The sequence below is a fragment of the Megascapheus bottae genome, chromosome 3 (genome assembly GCF_031878675.1).
Source record: "Megascapheus bottae isolate mThoBot1 chromosome 3, mThoBot2.hap1, whole genome shotgun sequence".
Taxonomy (NCBI): domain Eukaryota; kingdom Metazoa; phylum Chordata; class Mammalia; order Rodentia; family Geomyidae; genus Megascapheus; species Megascapheus bottae.
This window is the reverse complement of record NC_143511.1, coordinates 22,013,466-22,038,878: the sequence shown is the minus strand read 5'-3', so window position 1 is coordinate 22,038,878 and position 25,413 is coordinate 22,013,466. Positions and strand designations below refer to the sequence as shown.

The window sequence follows — 25,413 nt, the reverse complement described above, 5'->3', positions numbered from 1 at the left end:
TAATTTTCATAACCTATACAAGGCAGTTGCCTTCATTCATACAAATCTCTGTGGTCTAATTTATGTTTTCTATCATAAACTTCACCAATCCCATGACATAGGCTCAGTGCCTGTACTTCTCCCAAGAGAAACTAAGAAACCCATTCAGTTCATTCAGTCCTTCTGGCTTTGTAAGAAGTGTTTCATTTCCTTCATTCTACTGCTGGTTATGCAGTATAAACATATTAGAAAGCTAGAAACAAGAACAAATCATTAAAAAGAAGTTTCGTTAGAAGGCAATGTACAATGTACGCTTAAATAGAGTTACATAGAACACCCCGGTGATGGTTAGAGGTACTGGCTAATTACATGGTAACATACCTCGGTTGATCCAGTGAAAGCTACTTTGTTAATATCCATGTGAGAAGAGATGGCTGCTCCTGCAGTAGGTCCATAACCAGGAACAATGTTTACCACGCCAGGAGGAAACCCTGCCTATGAGGTAAAAATGCAAAGTAGTGACAATAAAAAACCATCAGATTTTCATTGTAAAATGAGTAGAGGATAGAGACAACTTCTATATGCTAAGGTTCTGCCTTGTTCTACCGAGAAATTTACATGTATGTGTTTATCTTCCTTTCTTCTTCATATCTTATTTTTTTAGCTCACATAAGATAACTTCAAAGGATGCATTATTGAGGCACACTTTCTCCTAAGGATAAATCTGTGGATTACTGTATCTTCATGTGAATAATAGCATCTCTGAATTTCACGATACAGCTTAAAAACATACTCTAGGAAAGGAAGTATAACCAAAATAGACTAGTAAGTACGAGGCTTTGAATTCCATTCCCATTGCCTCCTCACCTCCAATAAATTAAAGGGAATTATTAAAATACTTAAAAGAAATAAAAGATAATACACTTATCCTCTTCTATGAAATTAAAAGATTAAAAGGGATCCACATTTTTAGCTCAAGGCTGTCATTGATCAGTGCTTATATTGTATATATGTTTACTTGGTTATTTGAAATAGAATAGGGAAGGGGGGAAAGCAAGATGAATGGTGGGGGTTGAGGGAGAGAAATGGGGACCAAGAAATGAGAAAGAGTATCAATGTTTGTGAAGTAATGCACCTTCTATCTGGTGAATATAATGTAATCCTTCTATTAAGCACAATAAAAATCTATAAAGAAAAAAAGAATTGGTTTGCAAATCCCCATTTATATCATTTAATCAGTAAAATATTAGGTAAGCCATAGTTACATATTTAGGATGAAATTTCACAGACATCAGTCTCAGGCTCTTACCAATTTAATGTTATTTATATTATTTTCCCTGATTTTGACATCTCTTTTGCTTATTTTTAATTTGACATAAAGAACATTTTGAAGTCATGTGTTAAGAGTTCCTGCATAGTTTCTAAATTTTATGCTTCCAGTGATGACATTGTTTTGATTTTGATGAAGAATGAAAAGACAAGAGATTGCTTTCAAGGCATGGTATATCCTCTCAATTAGGATAGTTGATGATAATCAGTTTCATGTGCCCCTTTTCACTCTGAACAAGAAGTAAAATATAAACAATGATGGGAAAGGGGATCTAAATTATTGATTCATCGAGATATATGCACATACAAAAATGTGGCTAAGAATTATAAGCAAGCATATTACCATATGGGTCAAATATTCCTTTAAGTTTAAACTAACCTTAAACTAACTTGTAAAAGCTACCAGGCCGTCAGTGGTAAACTCCAACAAGCCTAACATTATAACATTTTAAAAAGGTGCCTTCATTTCACTATGAGTTTATGAGTATGACATCTAAACAAAAGAAAGAATTGGTCACCAGGTGATTGACTCTAAGCCTTTGATTCTACCCTCCTATTATGCATTTGGACAGCTTTCATCGGGCTGGCTGCCAGAAATTCCAGCCAGAGCTCTTGCTACATGAATCTCTACATGTACCACATAGGAGCCACTTGTAAAAAGGACAGATTACTGTTGCACTCAGTGAGGTCCTTCTATTAGTCACTGTGTGTGTCTATGCAGGAAACTTACCTCCTTTATTAAAGATCCCATGTAAAGAGCAGTGAGGGGGGTTTGCTCAGCTGGTTTGACAACCACAGTGTTTCCACAGCTCAGGGCTGGCCCTATCTTCCAAAGGAACATAACCAGCGGGCCATTCCACTAGGAAACAATATTTTACAATAGAGCGTTGTGTTACTCAAAGCCACATGTGCTGATGACACTTCTAACATTAGAGGTATTCGGTGTAGATGTTAAATAATAATTTCCTAGTTTGGTGTAATCATCCATTTTATTCTAAATTATGGTTATAACAAGTGGTAAATGATAACTAGTTCTGCAGAAATCAGATAGAAAAATGAAAGGTGAGCACCCAAATATACTCAAATACTGTCATTTTTTTTCCTACCAGGAAAATTTACTGCATGGATTTTTGTGTTGTAAGCTATCTGTATTCAAAAGTACGAACTCTTTCCTGTCCTTTGATGACTTATAACACATTCAGTATTATTATTAGCAGTATTGATGTCTAGGGCAACATGTGTGTGTTAAATAAAACAGGGCCTTTTTCATGCAGATATGTGCTTTTTCTCTGAACAATACTTAGGACAAGTACTATTAGAGACAAAATGTAATATCTAGGGTCTAGAGGTGGAGTGCTGAGTTCAGATATTAGCAAAATCACCAGCAGCTATGTGAATAAGAGAAATGACTTGTTTTTTGTATAAGAGTTTATTATGGATGATTTCTGATAAAATATTGAGGATTATTGGAAATAGAAAAACAACTGGTCAGGGTGCTGGTGGCTCATGCCTGTAATCCTAGCTGCTTAGGAGGCTGAGATCTAAGGATTGTGGTTCAAAGCCATTCTGGGCATAAAAGTCTGTGAGACACTTATCTCGATTTAACCACCAGAAATCTGGAAATGGTGCTATAGTTCAAAGTAGAGTATTTTCCTTGAGCTGAAGAGCTCAAGGACAGAGCTCAGGCCCACCAAAGTTCTAGTGCCATAACTGCCAAAAAAAAAAACCCTAAAAACCAAAAAACAAAGAAAGGGATGGCTCAGGTTTCAACACCCTGCTTAGCTTTTGAATTAATGAGCAATTTTACTAAAAATATCAGTATAATTGTACTGCAATTTCATTGAAATTGTGAAACTATAGAATGCTTCATCATGTCTGATCTTTAGCTTTTCTTTTCAGTATGTCTCTCATATTTAGATGTTCTCCTTATCTTTTTTCTAAAAAGTAAATCATCCTGATTTCACAAAAACACAGAGGAGACCATAGTATCCCAAGTCTGTTCTCTAAAGATGTATTCTGTACAGTATTCCATCTCTGGAATTCATTCCTCTGTTTTAATTAAAAATGTGTTTCAGCATCTGAAAACTCTGCTTCCTCCTGTTGTCCAAGCTAAGGAATGTAAAGCAGAAACAGTAGTAGGCCACAGAAGGTCCCACTGAAGTCGCACAGCTGAGGAGCCTGTGTGAACACTGAGGAGACTGGCTGTAATGCAAGCTCTTAATAATGAGTACATAGTACATGTCTTAAACAGTAAACTGTTCATAAACACTAAGTAACACTAGGCTGTTTTTCTGGATTCTCTAATTGATATCCAAGGTTAGTAAAGCAAGATCAAATTCAACATGTCCTACTTGTTGCACATATCAGAATGCATTTAAATTAGAAAGAGCAAAAGACTTTGATCCCTTCCCTCCCTCACCCCCAGAGAAAATCATCTGGAAGAATAACTTACAGGAATTATTTGGCCACAAACTCCAATTGGTTCACGTCTTGTATAAGTGAAAAGGTTTCCATCTGGAAAATAAGGCATAAGCCACTTCTATAGGCAAATGCATTTGACACTCATGAAAGGGGTTTAAAATTAATGTCAAAGGACTATGTTAACACTAATTTAAAAGGAAGGAAGGAAAAGCAATAAAGAAGGATAGAAAGAAAAGAGAGATAAAGAGAAAGAAACAGAGAAAGAATTTTTGCTTTGCCAAGAAATATATGACACCTTCCTACTCCCCCCAAGAAAAAGAGCGCAAATTGGAATGTTAGAAACCACATGCAGAAAAAAAGTGAAAATAAAGATAGAGGACAGTAAGATAAACTGAACAATAACTTAATATTTATCCTTATTTTCAAAGTTTATCGACAAAGAATGACAGAGAACATGAGTTATCTCTAGGTAAAAGAAGAACCATATTCAAATGCATTTACAGCAGCTCATTGTTCTGGTAGCGGTATAATCTCTTCCTAAAAGGGTACTATGGTTTTAAAATAGTAAAATGTCTATCAGTAAGAAGACTGTCTGTGACTTTGTTCTAAAATGTTCCTTTTTTAATGCTGAAAGTGAAAGACATTTCTATGCTTTTCAATGTCACGAAATCATGGGAATGTTTCATAGCCATTCTGAGAGTTTTGTTTTCTGTGTTCAGTTCGGGTTTTAGTTCCCATGGGAGGTTCTTGCTATTACAACAATTCTTCTTCTCAAGACCCATCTCTTTCAGTAGCTTTCCCATGACTTTGGAAAGTAAAAATTATGAACGTAATAAAATTATCACATGAAAATAAATATACTTTTTGGCACAACCATTGTCTATTCTTTTAACTTTCAAGCTGGCACTTCTAACCAACTGAATGTTCTAATTAGATTAAAGAATGCATAGCAGGTTCAGTCCTGGAGGAATCGATTTATATTTACACAGCTTAAATTCTATCCTTAATGTTTCCCAAATGCTTGCTTATGTGAAATATTTTTATATTGAATTTGTAATGTACATACCCCATTAAATATCGGATAGGAGCAAAGACATATACAGAGATGATTAAATCTAGCTGTAAGTACAGTCTCATCTTACTTTGGACTACTTGAACCAAATCAGGAGTTTGCTTAATTGGTCTGGTATACTTCTACTGAGTCTGAACAGGCACAGTGGACCATGACAGACTTATAATGGAACATGAAAGGAAGACTAAATAATTACATTAGAGCAAGGATGTAAAAGTCACTATGGAAATAGAATTCAAATAATTTCAGAAGGCAGTGTTAAAAAGTTCTAGCCCTTTGAGGGACAATTTACTTAACTCAATAATTGAAACTATAAAGAATATTCTCACCAGGCATCTGTGGCTCATATCTGTAATTCTAGCTCCACATGAAGCTGAGAATTGCAGTTAGAAGGCCTCCCAGGCAGGGAAGTGAGTGAGACTTTTCTCACTAATTAACCACCCAAAAAGGCTGACAATAACGAAAGAATCTTCTTAATTGAATGTTTTCTAAACTACCCATAGTCCTGTCTTCTGCATGATTATACCCAACTTTAAAAATAATTTGTTTAATCTAAATTTAACTTATAAATTCAAAAATGTGAGGCCAGGAGCATGGCCTAGCAGTTGATAGAGTACTTTCCTAGCACCCATGAAGCCCTGGGTTCGATTTCTCAGTACCACATACACAGAAAAACCAGAAGTGATGCTGTGGCTTAAAGGGGTAGAGTACTAGCCTTGAAAAAGCTCAAGGACAGCGACCAGGTCCTGAATTCAAGCCCCTCACCCCCCCCACACACAAAATTTGTTGGCTTAAAATAAAGGCAAAACTAATTAAGATTTATTTGGTTAGCATCTTCAAAGAATTCAGGTCTATAACACTCTCTCCACTACACATAACCCTGGTGGTTTCCCCAATTTACTTACCACTTGGTATGGTGGAGCCATGGATTTTATCAGCCCAGCCAGCACTGTAGCGCAATGCCTTGATGCCCATGTCTAAGTCCATCAGGTAAGCGTTAGAAAATAATTTTCCTCCATTGATGGACTCTATTGTCTGAAAAGCAAATCCTTCCATAACTAAAATTTCACAAAAAATCAGAAGAAAAACTATATGGTCAATAATATGAGTCTTTATGTGCTAGAGCATTTTGGAACTGGAAGGAATCTTAAATCATCTTGTCTAAGTCTTCTTTTAAAAAGGGAGACCTAAAAAGAGTGACATATTAAGCTGATTTTGGTCAGAGAGCAAGATAGTAGTGAGGTGGGTGGATAGTATTTTCTATCAGAATCTTGATTATCTCCAGCTAACAACTTTTCTAGGTATTCTGTGATGATAGTATAATTGGATATTCCTCATTATTTGACAATGATGTTTAATTTTCATATTATGCATAGATATAAGTATTCTATTCATACAAACTTAACATGTTTTTTTTAATCTATACATTTTCTGTAGACTTTTAAAGCTATGTACTATTCCCCACATTATCATTTCAAGAGTCAAGCTGCAAATGTAAACATCTTCTGGTCTAGTAGTCGTTTTAGATTGACTTTCTTCCCTTTCTTTTTCTCTTGAGCTCGTTAGGGTGTTATGTTCTCTGGGGTGGTCACTTGCAGAAGTGTATAAATGATTAATTATTAAAGTTATTCTGCCTCTGTACTAAACTAAACTATCCCAAAATTAAAACAATAATGATTTTGTGTGTCTGTGTTTGTTGTCCTCATAAAGGACTCATGCTAACAGAGGTAGTTAATACTTAAACACTATATATCAGATAAATAAGGGAAGTCAAAATTTACCAAAGCCTTTTTTGCTTTTAAAACATGTTAGCCCAGGATAGTTTTATTGTAAGTAGCTTCTGGTTTTATATTTTGGCTTAATTTGAATTATTCTGTATATCCAAGTAAGAAATTATCATTTGATTGTAATTGCTAATTTCTTCAAATATAATAAAGCACTCCTGTTACTGCCACTTTAATATCCTGAAGGTAACATTCCTTTTCCTGAAATTGAAGCTGAGTATTAGTTTGTGTTAAACTGGCTCGATTATAGTGCCTGGCTCAAAAAGACAAGGGAGAAATGCCTTCTCCAACTTATGTATTGTGCTGATTCATATAACTGATAAAATTGATAAACACAACTGGTAGACATTAAAATGTAATTTCTCTAAACTATGATTTTCTGTCTTTATTGTTTATTTTGCCTTTGAAAAAGAGAGAAAATGGGCTGGGTGTTTGGCCTAGGGGTTGAATGCTTGCCTAGGATGCACTCCAAGACCCAGGTTCGATTCCTCGGCCCCACATACATAGGAAAAAGAAAAACAAAAAAAAAGCCGCAAGTGGTGATGAGGCTCAAGTGGTAGAGCTCTAGCCTTGAAAAAGTCCAAGGACAGTGCTCAGGCCCTGACCTCAAGCACAGGATTGGCAAAAAAAAAAGAAAAAGAAAAAAAAAGAAAAGGAAATAAAACTTTTTGTGAACATTGTGTTCAGACATATCTAAGAAAAGAAAAGATGGCCATTTGTGAAATCTTTTGCTGAATTAGCCAAGCACCACGTCTTTTTGATCCATTCATCTACTGAGGAACATCTAGGTTGATTTCCTATCTTAGCAATGGTAAATATTACTGCAATGAACATGGTAGTGCTAGTAGCTTTAGTATGGCCTTGCTTCTGGACATTTGGGTAAATGCCAAGGTGTGAGATTGCTGGGTCATATGGGAGCTGTTTTGAGGAATTGTCATACTGCTTTCCATAGTTGATGAACAAGTTTACACTCCCACCAACAGTGTAGAAATGATCCCTCCTGGCCATATCCCCACCCGTTTCTGTTGTTATTAGATTTCTTGATCATGACCATTCTAATTGGAGTGAGGTGGAATCTCATTTCATTTATAGTCAGAGATGTTAAACATTTCTTCATGTGTCTATTGGCCATTCTTATTTCCTCTTCAGGGAAGTCTCTCTTCAAGTCTTTAGCCTAGGCCTTTAAGCTGGATGGTTGTTTCTTTGAGGATTTTTTTTTTTAAGAAATAAAATTTTTTTGGAGCGGTAGGTATATTTTAGATATGAGGCCCTTGTCTGCTGCATGGCTAGTGAAGTTCTTCTCCCACTCTGTGTGCTTTCTATTTAACTTGCTAGCTAAGTCCTTTGCCATACAGAAGCTCTGCAGTTTAATGCTGTTCCATTTGAAAAAAATTCTTTAATTTGTTGTTTTTCTGGACATTTTTAAAAAACTTTTGACCTGTACTAAGGAGAACTAGTGTATCTCCCATTCCTTCCTGTAAAGTTTTGATCCCTCCAGAACTTTTAAAGTTCATTCCAACATAATGCCTTGTGAGTATTGTTGTTGCATTGGTTCACCTTTTTGTCTTATTTTGATTGTTTTTTATATTTAGATTTTTTACTGTAATTAACAAAAGGGTTACATTGTATTTACCAGATAGAAGGTGCATTACTTCAAAACATTGATACCCTTTCTCATGTGATGGTCCCCATTTCCATTCCCCACACTTCCTCTCATCTTGGTTTCTTCCCTTCCCTATCAATTTCAAATAACTAATTAAGCACATATAAAATATATCAGATAACAAGGTAAAATATTGTAACAATATGAGATAACCAAGGGATAGCAAAAGGGATAAGAGATAAAATAGTACATTAAGGGTAACATCACTCATTATATGGCTTTTGTTTCCTTATCCTGGATGTCCTTACATTTAGTGTCATACTATTTGGCCTTATGTCTCTAGAAAAAAGTATGGAATGCTTCACGAATTTGTGTGATGTCCTTGCTCAGGGGCCATGCTAATCTTCTCTGTATCGTTCCAATTTTAGTATATATGCTGCTGAAACGAGCACATCTTTTTCTTTTTTAAATATCCTATGTGAACTTATTTTTTCTTTTATTCCCCCCCCTTTTGGTTTTTCCTATTGTCACTGTTTTAAATTTTGGTGCCCTGTGTTTTGAACATGTTTATCTGGTTTAAAGAAGGACAATAACAAAAGACAAAGAATGAATCAATTCTGAATGTTTTTTGAGAGGTCCCAGTTTGGATATCATCCAATTTGGATTCTACTCACTGCTAGCACCAAACGATCTCTTTCAATCAGGTCTGCCAGCTTGAAGAGTAGGCGTCCCCTCTCTGAAGCATCCATAGTACGCCATGGAGAACCAGTCTGGAAAGCCTGTCTTGCGGCCTTCACAGCTTTGTCCACATCTGCCTGTAAGTTATCAGGAATTCAATTCAATAGGCTTACATATTTATTTGTATAATGTAATAGCAACAACTCTATAAAATAGATCATGCTTCACATTTAATCCATTCCCTACCACCATTGTGAGATGGAATGATTCCTGATGAATAAATAATTTTAGAAAGATAAACTCCATACCTTATTAATATTTGCTTTCCTAGATTATGTGTTAATCATACATCTGTAAGATTCTTTGCTACACTTCACACATATTCAGTCGTTTATTTCTCAGTAATAATATAAGACAAATTTATTCCCTAAGTGTGTGTGTGTTGGGTGCATGTTTTGTGTGTGAGAAAAAGAGAGACAGAGACAGAGAGACAGAGAGACAGAAAGACAGAAAGAGAGAGACAGAGAGAGAGATGGTACATAACCCAAAAGTTGTTGAACTAAGTTTTAAATGTAGACCATCTATAGACAATTTCTTTTCCTCTTTTGGTTAGAAGGGTAATGTAGAAGGCTTAAGAGCCCAAATAGCAAATCTATTCTAGTGACTCCAGAGACTCTATCATCCATACATGTTCTGGAAGAGTTCTCAGAAGAGTGAATTTGAACTTCATTGCCGTAAAGGATTATGGCCTTGCACTAATTCATTATATGCAGAGGGAAAAGAGATAAAAAGGTACTAGGCAGAACAGATTAATCTATAGAAGAGTCTGCCTGTGTTAAGCCCTCATTTCCAAATTGATTGCCTAATCCTTTTCATTCTCAACTAAGTAAAGCTATTTTTTTCTAATAATATTCAGCTTAAAACTACACTGATTTAAGAAAATATCCACCAACAGAGTAAGTCCACATTTATATTAAGAAGTTGGAACTTCTATTGTTTTTCTAAATTAAGTGTACATCTTTACTTCCTCAAACTTTGCCTTGATTCTCTCCTCTCTTATAGACCTCTGTTCAGACTCATCTCCTAAAGAATGTACTTACTACAAGTCTAACACTTCTTTTATTACTAGTAACATGGGATTTCTCTCATCAGGTTAGTTGCAAATATCTTAAAGGCATATTTCATTCTAGTCTTATATTTTTTGTACATAGGACTGACCAATACATGGAAATCTATCCATCATAAAAATACAATAGATCAGTAAGTGGTAAGTTTTGGCAGGAGCATAATTTACTTTGCAAATTATGATACGAGAAAAATAAAGAACTAAATGTTTGAAGTAGTTTACAATGAAGCATTCCTTTGGAAAGGCATGAAATTAAAATTTATATACCTGTCCTTAGGTTATATTCCATTGGGAAGTATCAGTCATACAAGTTTGAAAATTAAAATGCAAATACCGAGGAATCAAACCCAGGTCTTTGTGCAAGCTAGGCAAGCACTTTACAACTAGGCCAAACTCCTGGTTCCAAATACACTTTTTTATAACATAGATTCTCCTTGATTTATAACTGAGTTAAATCCCCACACACAAAAAAAACAATAAGAAATGTGCATGTAACACACTCAAACACCAGATATTAGCTGTTCTGCACATAGAGAACCAACATTTATGATACAGTTTTGAGACCCTTACTTAATTTGAATATACTACATTGTGTGTCACAATATTGGTTTTTACACTTGTGATTGTGTGGTAAAATGGGAGCATTTCCCCAGCAACACAAGAGTACAATACAAGCAGGGTATGGTGGTTCACCCCTATAATCTTAGCTAATCAGGAGACTGAGATCTAAGGATCATGGTTCAAAGCTACCTTGGGCACTAAAGTCCATGAGACTCTTATCTAAAATTAAGCTCTAGAAAATTGGAAGTGGTGCTGTTGCTCAAGGGGTAATGTGGTAGCCTCGAGCTGAAGAGTTCAGAGATAGTGCCCAGGGGACCACAGTTCACGTTCTATGACCAACCAAAAAAACAAAACAAAAAAAAGAGTACAATATGACATACCACTAACCTAAATAAGATCAACATATGAAAAATAATCCATTGATATTATACTAATTGTGTATTGCTATCTCATTTGATTAAAGCTAAAAAATTATTAGTTGAAAAAAGCTTAGTGAATCAGAGACCACCCCTGTTTACTATCAAACTCTTATGAACTAGTGCAAGAAATGTTTTAAAGACTAGAAACTGGTTTGATTTGTTGCTAATACTTACTGGCTATATGCAAAGATTCTTTCATTATGCTACATCAAACATTGGTTTACATCACTGTCAAACTTTTGGGAGAAAAATGAATACTTGCAATAAAATAGGTGTATTTATCACTTGTTTTTGTATAAAATAAATAGAAAGCACATGTTCGGTTATTCCATTAATTATAAATATTTTTAAGTTTTGTATTTAAATATTGTTCTGACCAACATGTTTTAACCTTTTCCAAATTGAATTCAACACAGTACTATTTGGGGGAGGGGAAATGACCAAGAATTCGATTGCCAGCATGATTTGTGGTTTCCTTGGCTTATAAAATACATACAGCTCTTTGTTTAAACAGAGCCCTATGACACAGATTTCATTTGAATTCTTCTGCCATGGGCCTTAGCCAAATACGGGATTGCTGGTCTCCCAAAATGATGTGGAGAATCTGGCTCTAAGTCAAATAATTCTGCTATATAAGAAACAGATCCCTAGAGAACTCTGGTACAAATTCAGGTTTTCTTATATCTATGTCATTTGAATTTTTCCTTTTCCCACAGTTTTTATTTAATATTACAGGATTAGAACTGGGGTAACAACATTGTTTTAGAACAATATAAGGCAGTTCTGAAATCTGGTTGCTTCTGCTCATTTATCCACTTAAGATTTTAATAAAAAATCATTTTATAACACTATTCCCAGTTTTCTAATGAGGAAATGGTAACATGAAGAGAGTCTCCTAAAATGTTCTATCAAATGGCAAAAATACAGCCATTCTCATCATCTACGAGGAATTTATTTCAAGATCCCCTTGCAGATAAACTAACTTGCTGAATGATCTTTTATATTGCATATAAAGTACATGTATCCTCTCATATGTTTAAATCATGTCTTGATTATTTAGATTAACTGATACTATTCAAAAAGTAAGTAGATGCCATATTATATTACTTAGAAAAAATGACAAAACATTCACACACACAGATATATACATATATATTTGCATATACATATATACATTCATTATCAACACAACTACAGCAGGCCTAATCACTTAGTCTATATGAGTAATAGGAAAACTGCTGTTATTTTTCTCTTTTTTTGGGTCTTGAAGTTTGTACTCTGGGCCTGGGTGCTGTTCATGAGCTCTTCAGCTCAAGGCTGTCACCCTACCTCTGGGCCTGGGCATTATCCCTGAGCTCTTCAGTCTAAGGCTACCATCCTGCCCTTGAGCCAAGCCCTACTTCCCCACTTCCACTTTATTGGAGATAAGAGTCTTAAGGTCCTTTTGTGCCTGAGATGGCTTTGAACCTTGAGCCTCAGATCTCAGCCTCCTGAGTAGCTAGGATTACAGGTGTGAGCCCATGTGCACAGTTGGTTATCTTTCTTATCAACCTATCATAAAACACTATGGTAATGCAAGTGTGCATCTTAGATAATTTATTTACAGTTAGTTTTGATCAAGCTTTACTGATCCCAATATATAGGCACAGAAAAGGTTTTGGTTTTGTTTAATTGAAAGGCTATCATTTTATTCAAAGACTGGCATTGCCAAGGAAATAGTTTTTGAATTAACCATAAATAAATTTGATACACTGGCTATCATTCTAGCACTGTGGTCTATGCTATTTAAAGTGTTTTTTATTTTAAAAATAAGTGCCCATAATCACAATCTGATAATGTGAAGGTGGTATAAATATTTATGACAGCCAATGGTTCTTAGGCCTAGTTAAGAAAGAACTGAATTTTTCAGTAATTCCCAAATTAAACTTATTCATAGAATGAATGGAGAACATAGTTATCAGACCAGTTTTACTATTACACCTATCATAAGCACTTACTTTAATAGACATTTACTTTTATCTCTACCAATTATTTGTTATGTCATGCTATATTATTTAAAAAAGCATTTTCAGGATTAGCCAAAAGAGCCACTGAAGTGAAAAGAAAACAGTTCCCACCATATTTGTACTTTGCTTTGTAACCTCCAGAGTTCAAACACCACAACCGACCAAAAAAAAAAGTAAAAATTTCTTTAATTGTCATTAATAAATAACGCTGCAGCCTTTTTATTTATGTTTGTGTGAATGACACACTAGCCATTTTGTCCACATCTAGGCTTTTATTTTATTCATGCCTCTATAACTTATTAATATTCAACAAAGATATCAGAAATGTACAAAGAAAAAAGGATGGATCAACTCTTCAATCAATGGTGTTGGAAGAATTGGTAATCAAACATTTAATCATTCATTGAATACAAAAATCAACTCAAAAAGAAACCTGAATAGAAGATATAAAGCTATGTGACTACTATTAGAAACTATAGGGATATTTACTGTGATAGGGGTATGGGCATTGTTTGTTTTTACTCTCATACTGCAAAATAAGAAAACAAAATAAATATTTTTATGTCAAACTCAGAGTTTGCAGAGCAAATAAGTGAAGAGGAAGCCTATAAAATAAATGAAAAAAGCTGCAGACCATGTGACAATACTTAATATCCAGAATATATAGCAAAATGTACCAAAGAAAAACAAGTAAATGAAGGTGTTGGGTGTGGGGAGGTATATTCCTGTTCCCACTACATGGGAAGTGGAGATAGAAAGATTGTGGTCTATGGCTGGGCCATATCAAAGCTTAAGATCCCATCTGAAAAATCAAGCACACAGAATTTGTGTCTCTAGTATACAAAAGTTCCTCAGTTCAATTCCCAATTATTTTTTTTTTTTAAATAAGGGAAGGCAGCAATGATCTGAAAAGAATGTTTCTCAGAAGAAGATCTATCATTGGTAAACCAGTAAAACCAAATTTTGTTCAATATCACCAGTAATCAGAGAAGTACAATTAAAAATTATATTTTATTGATATCACCTTACCATAAAGCAACTGGCTCTTATCAGACATAATGCCAGTAAAGGTGTGAATAAAAGATGATATCTTAATACACTTTTGGTGGAAATATAAAGTAATCATTATGGAGAATTATCTGAGGCTTCTTCAATGGATAAACTACAACCACTAGAGATCAGAGACCAATACAATGTTATAGGATGATGCAGGAAAGAATGGCTCTGTCCAGACAGACTTGGAAAAAGTTTGAAAACATAATGATTGAGGCTTGAGGCTTCCTGTGTCTAGTATTCTGAAGATCTTCCTGTATTGTGATCAGTGCTCCAAGTATCTTTTTCTGTTTTCTTGGTTTATGCAGAGGAGAGTACAAAGAAACCGAGTACAAAACCAATGTGGGACCTGTGAACTCTTCCTGCAGATGGTGACTTGGCCCTGTTCCTGACGCCCACACTGGATCGACACAGAGGCAGAGACAAGCAAGTAATATTTGGGACGCTGGGCGGGATGAAGTTGGAATTATTTGGTTGATGAGATGGCCTGGGACTGAAGCCATTAAAAACAAAACAAAAAAAAAGGGTTGAGTAATAGTACAAAGAACTTTGTCTGAGAACTTTTCCCCTGAGTCAGTGAGAACCTGAATGAAGAATTCCAGTGAATTCTTCAATATACCCAGAAATAAAATTGGAAAGTGAGTGACACATGATAATTAGATTCTGTTTCTCACTTCTTTACTTTGTTGACTCCCAAAGCCCAGGTGTTATATCCTGATAATGTTGAAATCTGAATGAATTTTTTGCCTTCTACATACCAGGTAAAACTCCCTGAGTTCTCTGGCTGAGAGTAGGCCTGTCTGGCTTAGTCTGTGTTTGTGATTTGAGATCTCAGAGATTCACATTGATAGCAGACAAATCATAAGAAATTAGATACATTTTGACATACAGTTGAAATCAAAGTTCAGGAGGCCTGCATCTTCTTATACCTCAACGTATTTAATACTATCCTGCCTCACTTTTATGATAATCACAAGGAAAATTAGTAATCTTGCTCATGATAGGCTCTTAGCTTAGCAGAACAATGTTCAAGTGTTAATTTCAAGACTTATTTTACAAGGTCACTGAGTAAATTTATGTATCCCACCATTTTAATATCATTTTAGAATGCAGCTAAAAATAGTATCTTCTTTGTATGATTGCCTTAAGTACCAAATCAAAAAAGCACTGAGAATAAAATAAGAGACATTAAATGAATCTGACTTTTGTTTCTGTTGTGATTATTAGCCCCAAATATAACAAGTTCATAATGACATATTCAGTTTCAAGGCATCAATTAATGTTAATTCCATGACTTTTATATAAATAACTTGGTATGCTATTATTTCCAATAGTTCTATATTAGTTTTATTTTTATCTAGCAACTTAAAAAGGATAATTTTATATAAATGATTTCTCATTTCATCAGTTCTCATGTGATCACTTTTTCATATATAAAACTATCTCCTATTATCTATTTATATGATATGAATATAGATAATCATCTTATTTTATATAATCTCATTTGATCAGCTCTCATAAGATCAGTTCAGTAATATATTGTATATTGGAAAAAACAGACAATATTTGAATGGAAAAATAATCAGGAAAAAATAATTCCTAGTCATGGTTATTACATGAATGCTATATGTCCTTTCTGTATCAAAGATGCTGTGTAAAATTTTCCCAGACTGCCTGTTTATCTATCTTTTCATGATATATTCAACTTCTAGTGGGGTATAGGAACTTAGAAGGGTGAGAAACAAAGAAACCAGACATGGAATAGAAATCATGTTCTAAACTTACCTTATCCCCCTCTGCTACCTGGCAGATCTCCTCTTCAGTTGCAGGATTGAAGACAGGAAATGTCTTGCCACTCACAGCATCATGCCACTCATTGTTGATGAAGATCTGTTGATACAAAAGAGAAAGGAGGTAAGCACTCATTTAAATGGGTCCACAAAATTTTGGAAAATATTATGAACTTAAACTTGGATAATTACCACAACATGCCTTGATATTGCATATCCCTAGCTCTCTCAAAATACCTGGTTGTTTCTGACATTTTACATATGAAGATGCACGCTTCCAACACACAAGCACACACACATGTACACAAAAACACGTGTTATAACACACTCACTACAGTTTGTGACTAATGGCTGATTATTTATCTAATGCCTTCCTTATGTTACTTCTTTAAAGCTTTGACTTATGATTAAAAAAAAATAAAACCTTGCTTAGGAAATTTGTGCTGATTCACTCTAAGAAACATTGTGTAATTTGGCACTTTCAGCAGAATTTATCTTAGTCAGGACAAGACGAATTTTCTCATCTATGGCCTATATTCAATCTGCCAGAGAAGTAAGGATTGACTTGGAGTTATTCTTTCCACATCTGGGTATACTCTATATTTCTCCACAGCACTCCCTGCATCTAAGTACATTGGACTCTATCCTCCTTTCATACCCTTTTCTTCTTCTGGCCAAGTCTATGCTATAGTCCCTGAACACTTTAACACACAAAGAATAGCACTGTGTTGTAAATAATTATTGTGGAGCAAAAAAGCTAGCAAAGAAGCTTTTATCCACCCCATTTTATAACCAATCCCAAATATCTCGTTTGCAGAATTATAATCCTGATAGCTATCACTGTGGAATTTTTAATAATTAAGTGATACTTGCTAATAACTAAGTGACTTGCATTTAATATAGCAACCAACTTAAGCCTTAGGGGAGTGATGTCTTAGTATATTCCTCCTCACAGCTGAACCATGAACAAAGGGCCTGAGCACTGTCCTTAGATTCTCTCAAGGCTAGAGCTCTATTTCTTGAACCACAGCATCACTTCCGGCTTTTTTTCTATGTATATGATACCGAGGAATCAAACTGGGGCCTTCGTGCATGCTAGGCAAGCACTCTACCACTAGGCCAACCTCTGCAAGGTTCTTAAATATCAATGAAGAGAGGGGGATTGTGAATAAAAAGTTAAGCTGCTAACATAGGGCATAATTCAAACTTCCTTTAACAAAGTATATATAAATGTGAAATTATTCAAAATTAAATGGGTTATTTCATAATTTTACAAGCCTCACAAAAATTTGAAATGTATAACTTCCTCTACTTATGACTATTTCAAAATTTAAATAACCAGGGATATTAAAATAAATAATAAAGGGATGGAGAGGTAAGCAATTCTAACAGTCTTTCTTAAATTAAATGAATATATGAATATGCTTTTTGTTTCTTTAAAGCTCCTTCGGTCTTGTTACTTCATACAGGAATAGAGAAAAGACAGTACTGCACTTACCAAGGTCACATTGTCATTGCATTGTACAGACATGCTAGACCACACATACTCTGTGTCAAAGAGTTTTGACTATGGAAACGTAAAAGATTCTATACACAATATTTAGCAGTATTTCATGGAATGCCTGGAGCCATCAGTAATGCTAAGCCTATAGATGCTAAGACATTTTCCCATAGATAGGGAAATATATATCCCATAGTTAGGGATATATACTTATATAGGTAGATATAGATATAGGCACACTGAATATCTATCTATCTATCTATATATACATGTATGACAAATTTCCATTTAGAAATTAGGCAAAGGAAGAAATTTACAATGCAGAATAATTAAAGTACTACCTTCTAATAAGAGTTACATGGATGACATCTCTCAAAATATCTCACTTCATTTTCAACTGTGTACTTAAAGGAATACTTTTCTAATCATTTTTTCTCCTTTCTTTCTTTTTCTTTCTTTCTATCTTTCTTTCTTTCTATCTATCTTTCTTTCTTTCTTTCTTTCTTTCTTTCTTTCTTTCTTTCTTTCTTTCTTTTTTATTTCTTTGTTGGTCCTAGAGCTTCACATCAGAGTCTCATTTCTTTTCTCTGTGCTTTTCTCCTCAAGTTTAGCACTCTACATCTTTCAGTCACTGCTCCCCTTCTGGTTTTCTGGTGGTTAATTGGAGATACAGTCTCATAGACTCTCCTGCCTGTGCTGGCTTTGAACCATGATCCTCATATCTCAAACCTCCTGAGAAGTAAGAATTAAAGGTGTGAGTGTGGTACCAGGCTCTGACCTTTTTCTGTACCACGAAAACTGACAGCATCCTGGCCTTTGCACTTTGAGATCTTTTTTAAAGCAAAACAAGGGCTCCTTGCACACTGATCAGTGATCTGGTGTACTGGGTGGTGGGAAATGAGTAAGTGCATGTACTGTATATAACATGGACACCTAAGAAAGAAATGAGTCACTTCTCAATGGGACAGTGTAAAATGATGCGGGATTTCATCATACCTCTCCTATAGATATAAAATTTAAACATTATGAAACTTTTACTTAATATTTCTTAAATTGGCTAACTCCAGATAAGTGAAACTAGAAAACAATCCTGGGACTCAGGGAGTCCACTTTATTTATTTTAAGGATTTTCTTTGTTAGATTATTACTATTAAACATTTAATTATGATACAACCATTTGCTTGAGTTCCTTTGATTATGGCTCTGTCTGAGTTGCTATTTAAGTTTAGAAAATGTCTCATGCATCTCCTCACCACAATCGCATCATAAAGACCCAAACTGCCTCCACATTTCACTACCTTGAACCAGATAACCACATGTAAGTCAGGGAGAGATTTCTTATTTCATCAGTGTCTGCATTCTCACGACCTTTCTTCCTTACCAAATAGTGTTGTCATGGTATACATTACCTGAGCCTTTTTTGAGGTCTAAAATCTAGCTTGGATTGCTCTTCAGGGAGTTTGACACACCCACTCTACTCTCTATTTTTTTTTTAATCAATCGTGAAGCATGAGTGCTCCTTGAGTTCTTTTTCTCATGGCTAGTACTTTACCATTTTGAGCCACATGTTCACTTCTGGTTTCCTGAGAGTTTATTGGAGATAAGTGTCACAAGCTTTCCTTTCCAGGCTGGCTTTGAACCATAGTCTTAACCTCCTGAGTAGCTACGTTTACAAATGTGAGACAACAGCACAGCCTTTTCACACTATTTGAGAGTGTTTTTCACGTAGTCTTCCCACTGAGGCATAGAATGAGAGATTTAGTAAATGAAATCCAAGTGTGTGCTAAAGACTTCTAATATGGAGAACACTTATAGAATAGGAATATTGTATTTATTTTGATATTGCTGTTCACTAAGTTTTCATGAGTAAGATTATTATTGTTTTAAGGAGTTAAGAAAAGAGCTATAATGGAGAAGTGTGAGATCTGAAATGGCAAGGATCAGAATCCAGTCTACTGAGCTTTCATATATAAAATGCTGAGCAATCCTTACTAAGCCAGGCATGCTCTCTGAGTTCAGATTGCTGAGCTTAACAATAGCATTAGAATAACATTAATAATATAATAATAAGCAATAACAATAGCATTAGAATAACAATAGCATTGGAATAACATTAATAATATAATAAGAATTAACAATAGTATTAGGATAATACTATCTTTACCAACTCCTTTCCATAAGTTAATTCTGAACCTCTAATGAAGTTAAAACATGAAATTAATTTTGAACAGTGATAAGTACACATATAGACTCCTCTAACAATAAGAGCTGAATCATGTCAGAACTCCAGGAACTCTCTTATAAAAGAATGTTTAAGAATGGATCATTGGTCTGGAGTGTAGCCTAGTGGTAGAGTGCTTGCCTACCATGCACAGAGCACTGGGTTTGATTCCTTGGTACCACATACACAGAAAAAGGCAGAAGTGGTGGGTGCTGTGCTCAAGGGTAGAGTGGTTGTCTTGAGAATGAGAGAGAGAGAGAGAGAGAGAGAGAGAGAGAGAGAGAGAGAGAGAGAGAGAGAGAGAGAGAGAGAGAGAGAGAGGAAGAAAAAGAAGAAAGAAAGAAGGAAGGAAGGAAGGAAGGAAGGAAGGAAGGAAGGAAGGAAGGAAGGAAGGAAGGAAGGAAGGAAGGAAGGAAAGAAAGAAAAAAAGAAAGAAAGAAAGAAAGAAAAAAAGAAAGAAGGAGTACATAGTTATTGAGGACAATGTATTTCCCACAAACTACTACAAAATGTCCCAGTAAGTTGGTTTTCACAACGGCTTTTCAAAGCATTGCTAATATTGTTAGTTCAGAGACAGGGGACATCAAACTTAAGGATTTCAGAACTTGTTGGACAAGCTTATTTTAGTAAATAAGTATAAAAGTTTGAAACTAAATCCAGTATTAGTTTGTTAAGCTTTTACCCTTGCTGATACTCAGTTATTCTTTCTCATCTATCTCCAAGCCACAAACTAAATCTTGCTTCAGTCAGAGGTTAAAGAGTATTTCTTAGATTTACAATAGAACAAAATCTAGAGACATTAGGCCAAATAGTAAGACACTAAATGTAAGCACCTCCAGGATAAGGAAACAAAAGCCACATAATGAGTGACTGTTGTCCTTAATGTACTATGTTATCGCTCCTCTCTTTTGCCATCCCTTGGTTATCTCATATTGTTACAATATTTCACCTTGTTATCTGATATATTTTATATGTGTTTAATTGGTTATTTGAAATTGGATAGGGAAGGGGGAAAATCAAGATAAGCAGGGGAGGGTGGGAGGGAAATGGGGACCATGTCATGTGAAAGGGTATCAATGTTTGTGAAGTTATGCACCTTCTATCGAGTGAATATAATGCAACCCTTCTATTAATCACAATAAAAATATTAAAAAAGAGTGTTTCTCAAATGTCATCAGTCTTACAGCACAATCACCTCTGCCTTTAACACAAGTCATATCTTGTCTCAACGACTCATGGTTTCTTGAAAATAGACTCCATCAGCCAATGTGGTCCCAGAGTAAATCTCTAGTCTCATTCCACCTTCTCTATCCTTTATTCACTTGATTTCAGTAATATTACATTAGTGACAGTTCTTTGAACATACCAGTTCTCATCACAGGGACTTTAAATGTGCTATTATTTCTGTATCTTTGTTCTTCCCAGGCTTCAGGGACACCTCATCAGGCTTATACCAAATTTCCCTTCTAACAGGATTTTTCTGTAACACCCACATTCAAAGTTAGCTCTTCTTGGAGTCTTTGAACTTTTGATTGCATTCTTTTAACATATCATTTCTGACCATTCTCCTGCTTGCTTGTGTTCTGTTTCCACACATGGTCTAGGAAAACAACCCCCACACACCTCACACAGGATTATATTTCTCCTTTCTTCCCTTCCTCATCTTCCTTTCTTCCTCTCCTCCCTTCCTTCCTTCCTTGCTTCTTTCCTTCCTTCCTTCCTTGCTTCCTTCCTTCCTCTCCATTCTCCTCTCTCCCTCTCTCCCTCTCTCCCTCTCTCCCTCTCTCCCTCTCTCCCTCTCTCCCTCTCTCCCTCTCTCCCTCTCTCCCTCTCCCTCTCCCTCCCTCCCTCCCTCCCCCCCCCTCCCTCCCTCCCTCCCTCCCTCCCTCCCTCCCTCCCTCCCTCTCTCTCTCTCTCTCTCTCTCTCTCTCTCTCTCTCTCTCTCTCTCTCTCTCTCTCTCTCTCTCTCTCTCTCTCTCTCTCTCTCTCTCTCTCTCTCTGTGCACTACTAAAGTTTGAACCTTTAACTTGCTGGAGCTGGTCAGGGGCATTGCCACTGGTTCTCTACCCCTGGTGTATTCCACAATTCCATTCAATCATCCCTTCCCCCCCTTATTTTTTTCAAAATTGCTGGTAAATGTATTTTGTTTTGCCTATCACCAGGCCAACAAGTCCCAATGCAGTGGTATTAATCTAAATCTATGAGGGTTCAGCCTGCTTGCATACTAAGTTTAGTTATATGTGTAATTTAGGCAAGTTATTTTGTCATTGTTTCCCTGAGAATGTCCTTATAAGCTTAAAGAGAACCATAACCTCCTCAGAAGTTTACATGGGAGACCCACTTGAGATCACTGTAAAGAGCCAAACAATCCCTGGCCGAGTAAACCTGGTAAGTTTTAGCTTTCATTTCCTGTGTGTGTATATGTGTATAAAACATCATTCACTGATCAGATCTTTTTCTGCATGAACAAGGTACTGTTTCATAACCTGTTTCATAACTGGAAAGAATTCAGAAAAACAACGAAGCTGAGGACAGTTAATGTTAGTCAATCATTCCCCATGTACTAGGCATGAATTCCACTGCTTCACAGGCATTAAATTCCTTAAATACTTCCACTCACCTTCAAAAATGGGTACCTTGGGCGGGGAGTTTGGCCTAATGGTAAACTGTTTACCTAGCATGCACAAAGACCTGGCTTTGATTCCTTGGTACTACATGCATAGAAAAATGCCAATAAGTGGTGCTGAGGCTCTTGTAGTAGAGCTCTAACATTCAGAAAGTCCAAGGACAGTGGTCAGACCCTGAGTTCAAGCCCTGGATTGGCAAAAAAAAAATTGGTACCTTGATAATCCACATTTTATTTAAAAGGAAACAAGCGCCACATACCTTTTAATGTAGTGCTTCACGTAAATGCTCAATACCAACAATGAGCTGGTATGGAAATTAAAGGGGAATGAGAATGTCGACACATAAATGTGTGTGTGTCTTGTGTTTTGCACGTGCTTGTGCCAGTTCAAGAGACTGAACTCAGTGCTGTTCCTGAGCTTCTTTTGTGCAATAGCATTCTAACATGTGACTCACCATTCTGCTTCTATTGTTTTATTAGTTAATTGTAGTTAAGAGTCTCACAGACTTTTCTTCCCAGACTGGCTTTAATCACAATTCTCAGATCACAGCCTCCTGAGTAATTAGGATTACAGGTGTGAGTCACTGGTGTCCAGCTATGTCTCTCTTTAGAAAACATTTTTAAAGCTCTATTCCATCTACCTTAAAAAACAATAAATCTTCCCTTACTAGAAAGTAAGACATACAAAATCTAAGCATCAATGAATTCTTTTGCTTTTTGTCAAGCTGAAGAGTATATAGCTTTACTATTTTAGCTGTATTTTATTGTTGTTGTCAAATTCTGTTGGTCTATTCTCCCATTTTTGCCCCAAGGACCAAAATATTGCAACAATGAAAAAGAAGGACATTAAAATAATTAAGAAAAACGAATATAGATGTTTAGAGGATGGTCAGAAAAGCCAATTACTTAGATATTACAAAAAGTTTCTTTCATTGGTTTGCAAACAGAAAGCTCAGTTAATAGTCACCATTTTTCCAGCTCCTTTTGCAAGTGCAATTTTGGTGGTACATAGTAAAAAGTAAATGCAAAGGCATTTTAAAAAACCACCCATTTATTAAAAAACATACATAATTGGTAAATTTCCAAGTGTGACAACATTGCATCCTAGGGTCACACAATAAAATTCCACTGGAAAAGATCCACAGGAATCAGCTGTTTAGAGAACACATATCTTACACTTAACATCTTCCTCCTTTTTAAACACTTAGGTTAGTCACTTTCCACCAAAGAAAGATCTTGCACAATGACTGATAAAGAGATCTCAACTTTAAAACACAACTTCTCTTAAGGAATCCATAGTTCCTTTTTTATACCTCAGATTTTATGTAACATCTACTTTGTCTAGTGTTTTTATTTATAGGTTTAATTATGGCTGTTAAAAGTAATTCACTGAAAAGGCTATTTCATAGTAAAGCTTTCCTGAAAAAAATATATTAACAAGGATGACTTTGCAAAATTCTACAAAGCCAAATTTAATACAGGGCGAAGGGGCACCTAAAAGGTCAAAATTGTTTTCTAGGTAGAATCACAGGAAAATGTACTCCCTATAATCATCATTAATAATTACCATCTTCATGAGATAATAATTTTAAATGTACCTACTTGGAAATAAAACTTCCTGTAAATGACAAACTTGGGAGAAGACAGAGAGAAGAGTAGAATCCTGGGATATTTTGGACATATATTGGTCAAAAGAAAAATTGTTTGAGAATAAGTCTCACTGTAATTTTCATGTTCCCACTCACAATGCAATTAGTTGGCAAGGAATCTTCCTGCTAGTAAAACATGGAGAAGTAATACCAAAATATTCTTCATAACTTCATGTTTACCATGATAAATATACAACTTTATATTTGCTGACATTGTCCTGAGGAAAAGAGCGAAAGAGCTGAGCAGCTTCCACATTCATTGTGCTTCAAAATACAAGTATTAGTTACATAAAATGAAGTAAGTATCTAAAACTGGTGATTTATACTTTATCATGGAGTTTAATGGTCTTAGTTTTGCATTGGTTAGTTCAGAAAGCAAAATAACTCTCCCTTGAGTTGAATTACTTTTCCTTTCTTTATGCACACTGTAATGCTAATTTTAAATAGTTTGAGTTAGATTGCTTTTTATTCTATTTCTTTGTTTTGAAATGCTGGGATGTGTGAGGAAAGCAGGCACATAATTGAAGTAAGAGTTACTCTCAACCTCAGCAGAATCTATTTGCTGTTTCTCCCTAGCTGCAGAGTCTGAAGTCTAGTTCTGGCTCTTGGTCTTGTCACTCTAAATATTTATCAGCTAATAACAATTAGACAACCACTCCAATAGCAACAAATTAACTGGAAAACGAAGCATTCTTTCTTTTCCAAATATGCAAAATTATACAAGTTCATTTTAAAAGTCTTCATTCTATTTTCAGCCTTAAATCCTCTGATTCTTACAGTGCTTTTATTAAACATATTGAAAAGTGAGCTTTATTTCTCCATTTATAAAAGCTAATATTTCTCATTCCTTTGGCTCTATTTAGCAAGTTCTTCAGATTTGCTGACTTATCATAAGTGTACGCTGCACTGAAGTTAACAGAACTGCCTTTCAAAGTCTGCTGACTTCTGGTAGAAGAACCTTTCACACACAACAGATTTACTATCATTTGGAGAAATTGTAGGAAGTGAATTTATGACAAGTAGTTTGATGGGATATAAAGTTACCATTCCAGTAGTTTGTAAGCCTTTTGTTTTTCTCCTTATATTTACAAAGGGCTCTTTACCGAGCCTTTTAATGCTCTTTAAAGAGATGAACTTTTTACAAACCCAAGGCAAAGCAGCATGTACAAGTTATACTGACCTTAGTGTATTGATACTTCACGTTGTCGAGTGGAGCAGGTATGTCTGGTTTTGCTGAGAACATTTCTGATATGGCTCCTGGAGTACAGGTAACTGGATCAGCAATTTGTTTCTGATAGAACACTTGGCTTTATTTGTTCCTTTTTATCTGCATGGACTAAGGTTTATTTGCATATTGGGATGGGATTGGATGAACAGAGTCAGGCAGAAGAGAAAGGACACACTTATTTGTAACCCCTAGGGGCAGAAAGCCTTTGCCTTTAAATGTAAATCCTTAAGAAACCAAAAGCTCTGAAGTTGCATCTGGAGACTATTGCATTATTTACAGATGAATTAATTTATAAAACTGAAGACTGTGATAAGAAAGTGGGATGCAGCTGTTCTGGCCAATAAAGCCAGTTATATTATGATTTAG

The 25,413-nt window shown here is 35.4% G+C and overlaps 1 protein-coding gene and 1 non-coding gene across 2 annotated transcripts in view; both read right to left on the bottom strand.

Annotated features, from left to right (window-relative positions):
* LOC150065052 (aldehyde dehydrogenase, cytosolic 1) overlaps window positions 1-25,125 on the bottom strand; it is a 44,355-nt gene extending 19,230 nt beyond the window's left edge. Inside the window, exons 1-7 of the mRNA XM_090329634.1 lie at window positions 25,000-25,125; window positions 15,817-15,921; window positions 8,863-9,003; window positions 5,707-5,836; window positions 3,761-3,822; window positions 2,039-2,167; window positions 361-474 (exon numbers count right to left, since the gene is read on the bottom strand). Coding sequence (XP_090185760.1) covers window positions 361-474; window positions 2,039-2,167; window positions 3,761-3,822; window positions 5,707-5,836; window positions 8,863-9,003; window positions 15,817-15,921; window positions 25,000-25,062 — 744 coding nt within the window. The 5' untranslated portion in view covers window positions 25,063-25,125. The remainder of the gene's footprint in view (window positions 1-360; window positions 475-2,038; window positions 2,168-3,760; window positions 3,823-5,706; window positions 5,837-8,862; window positions 9,004-15,816; window positions 15,922-24,999) is intronic.
* Window positions 8,534-8,640, bottom strand: LOC150065053 (U6 spliceosomal RNA). Its single transcript, XR_016535077.1, has one exon. It is a non-coding gene; the product is annotated as a U6 spliceosomal RNA (small nuclear RNA).
* Window positions 25,126-25,413: the final 288 nt, after the last annotated feature.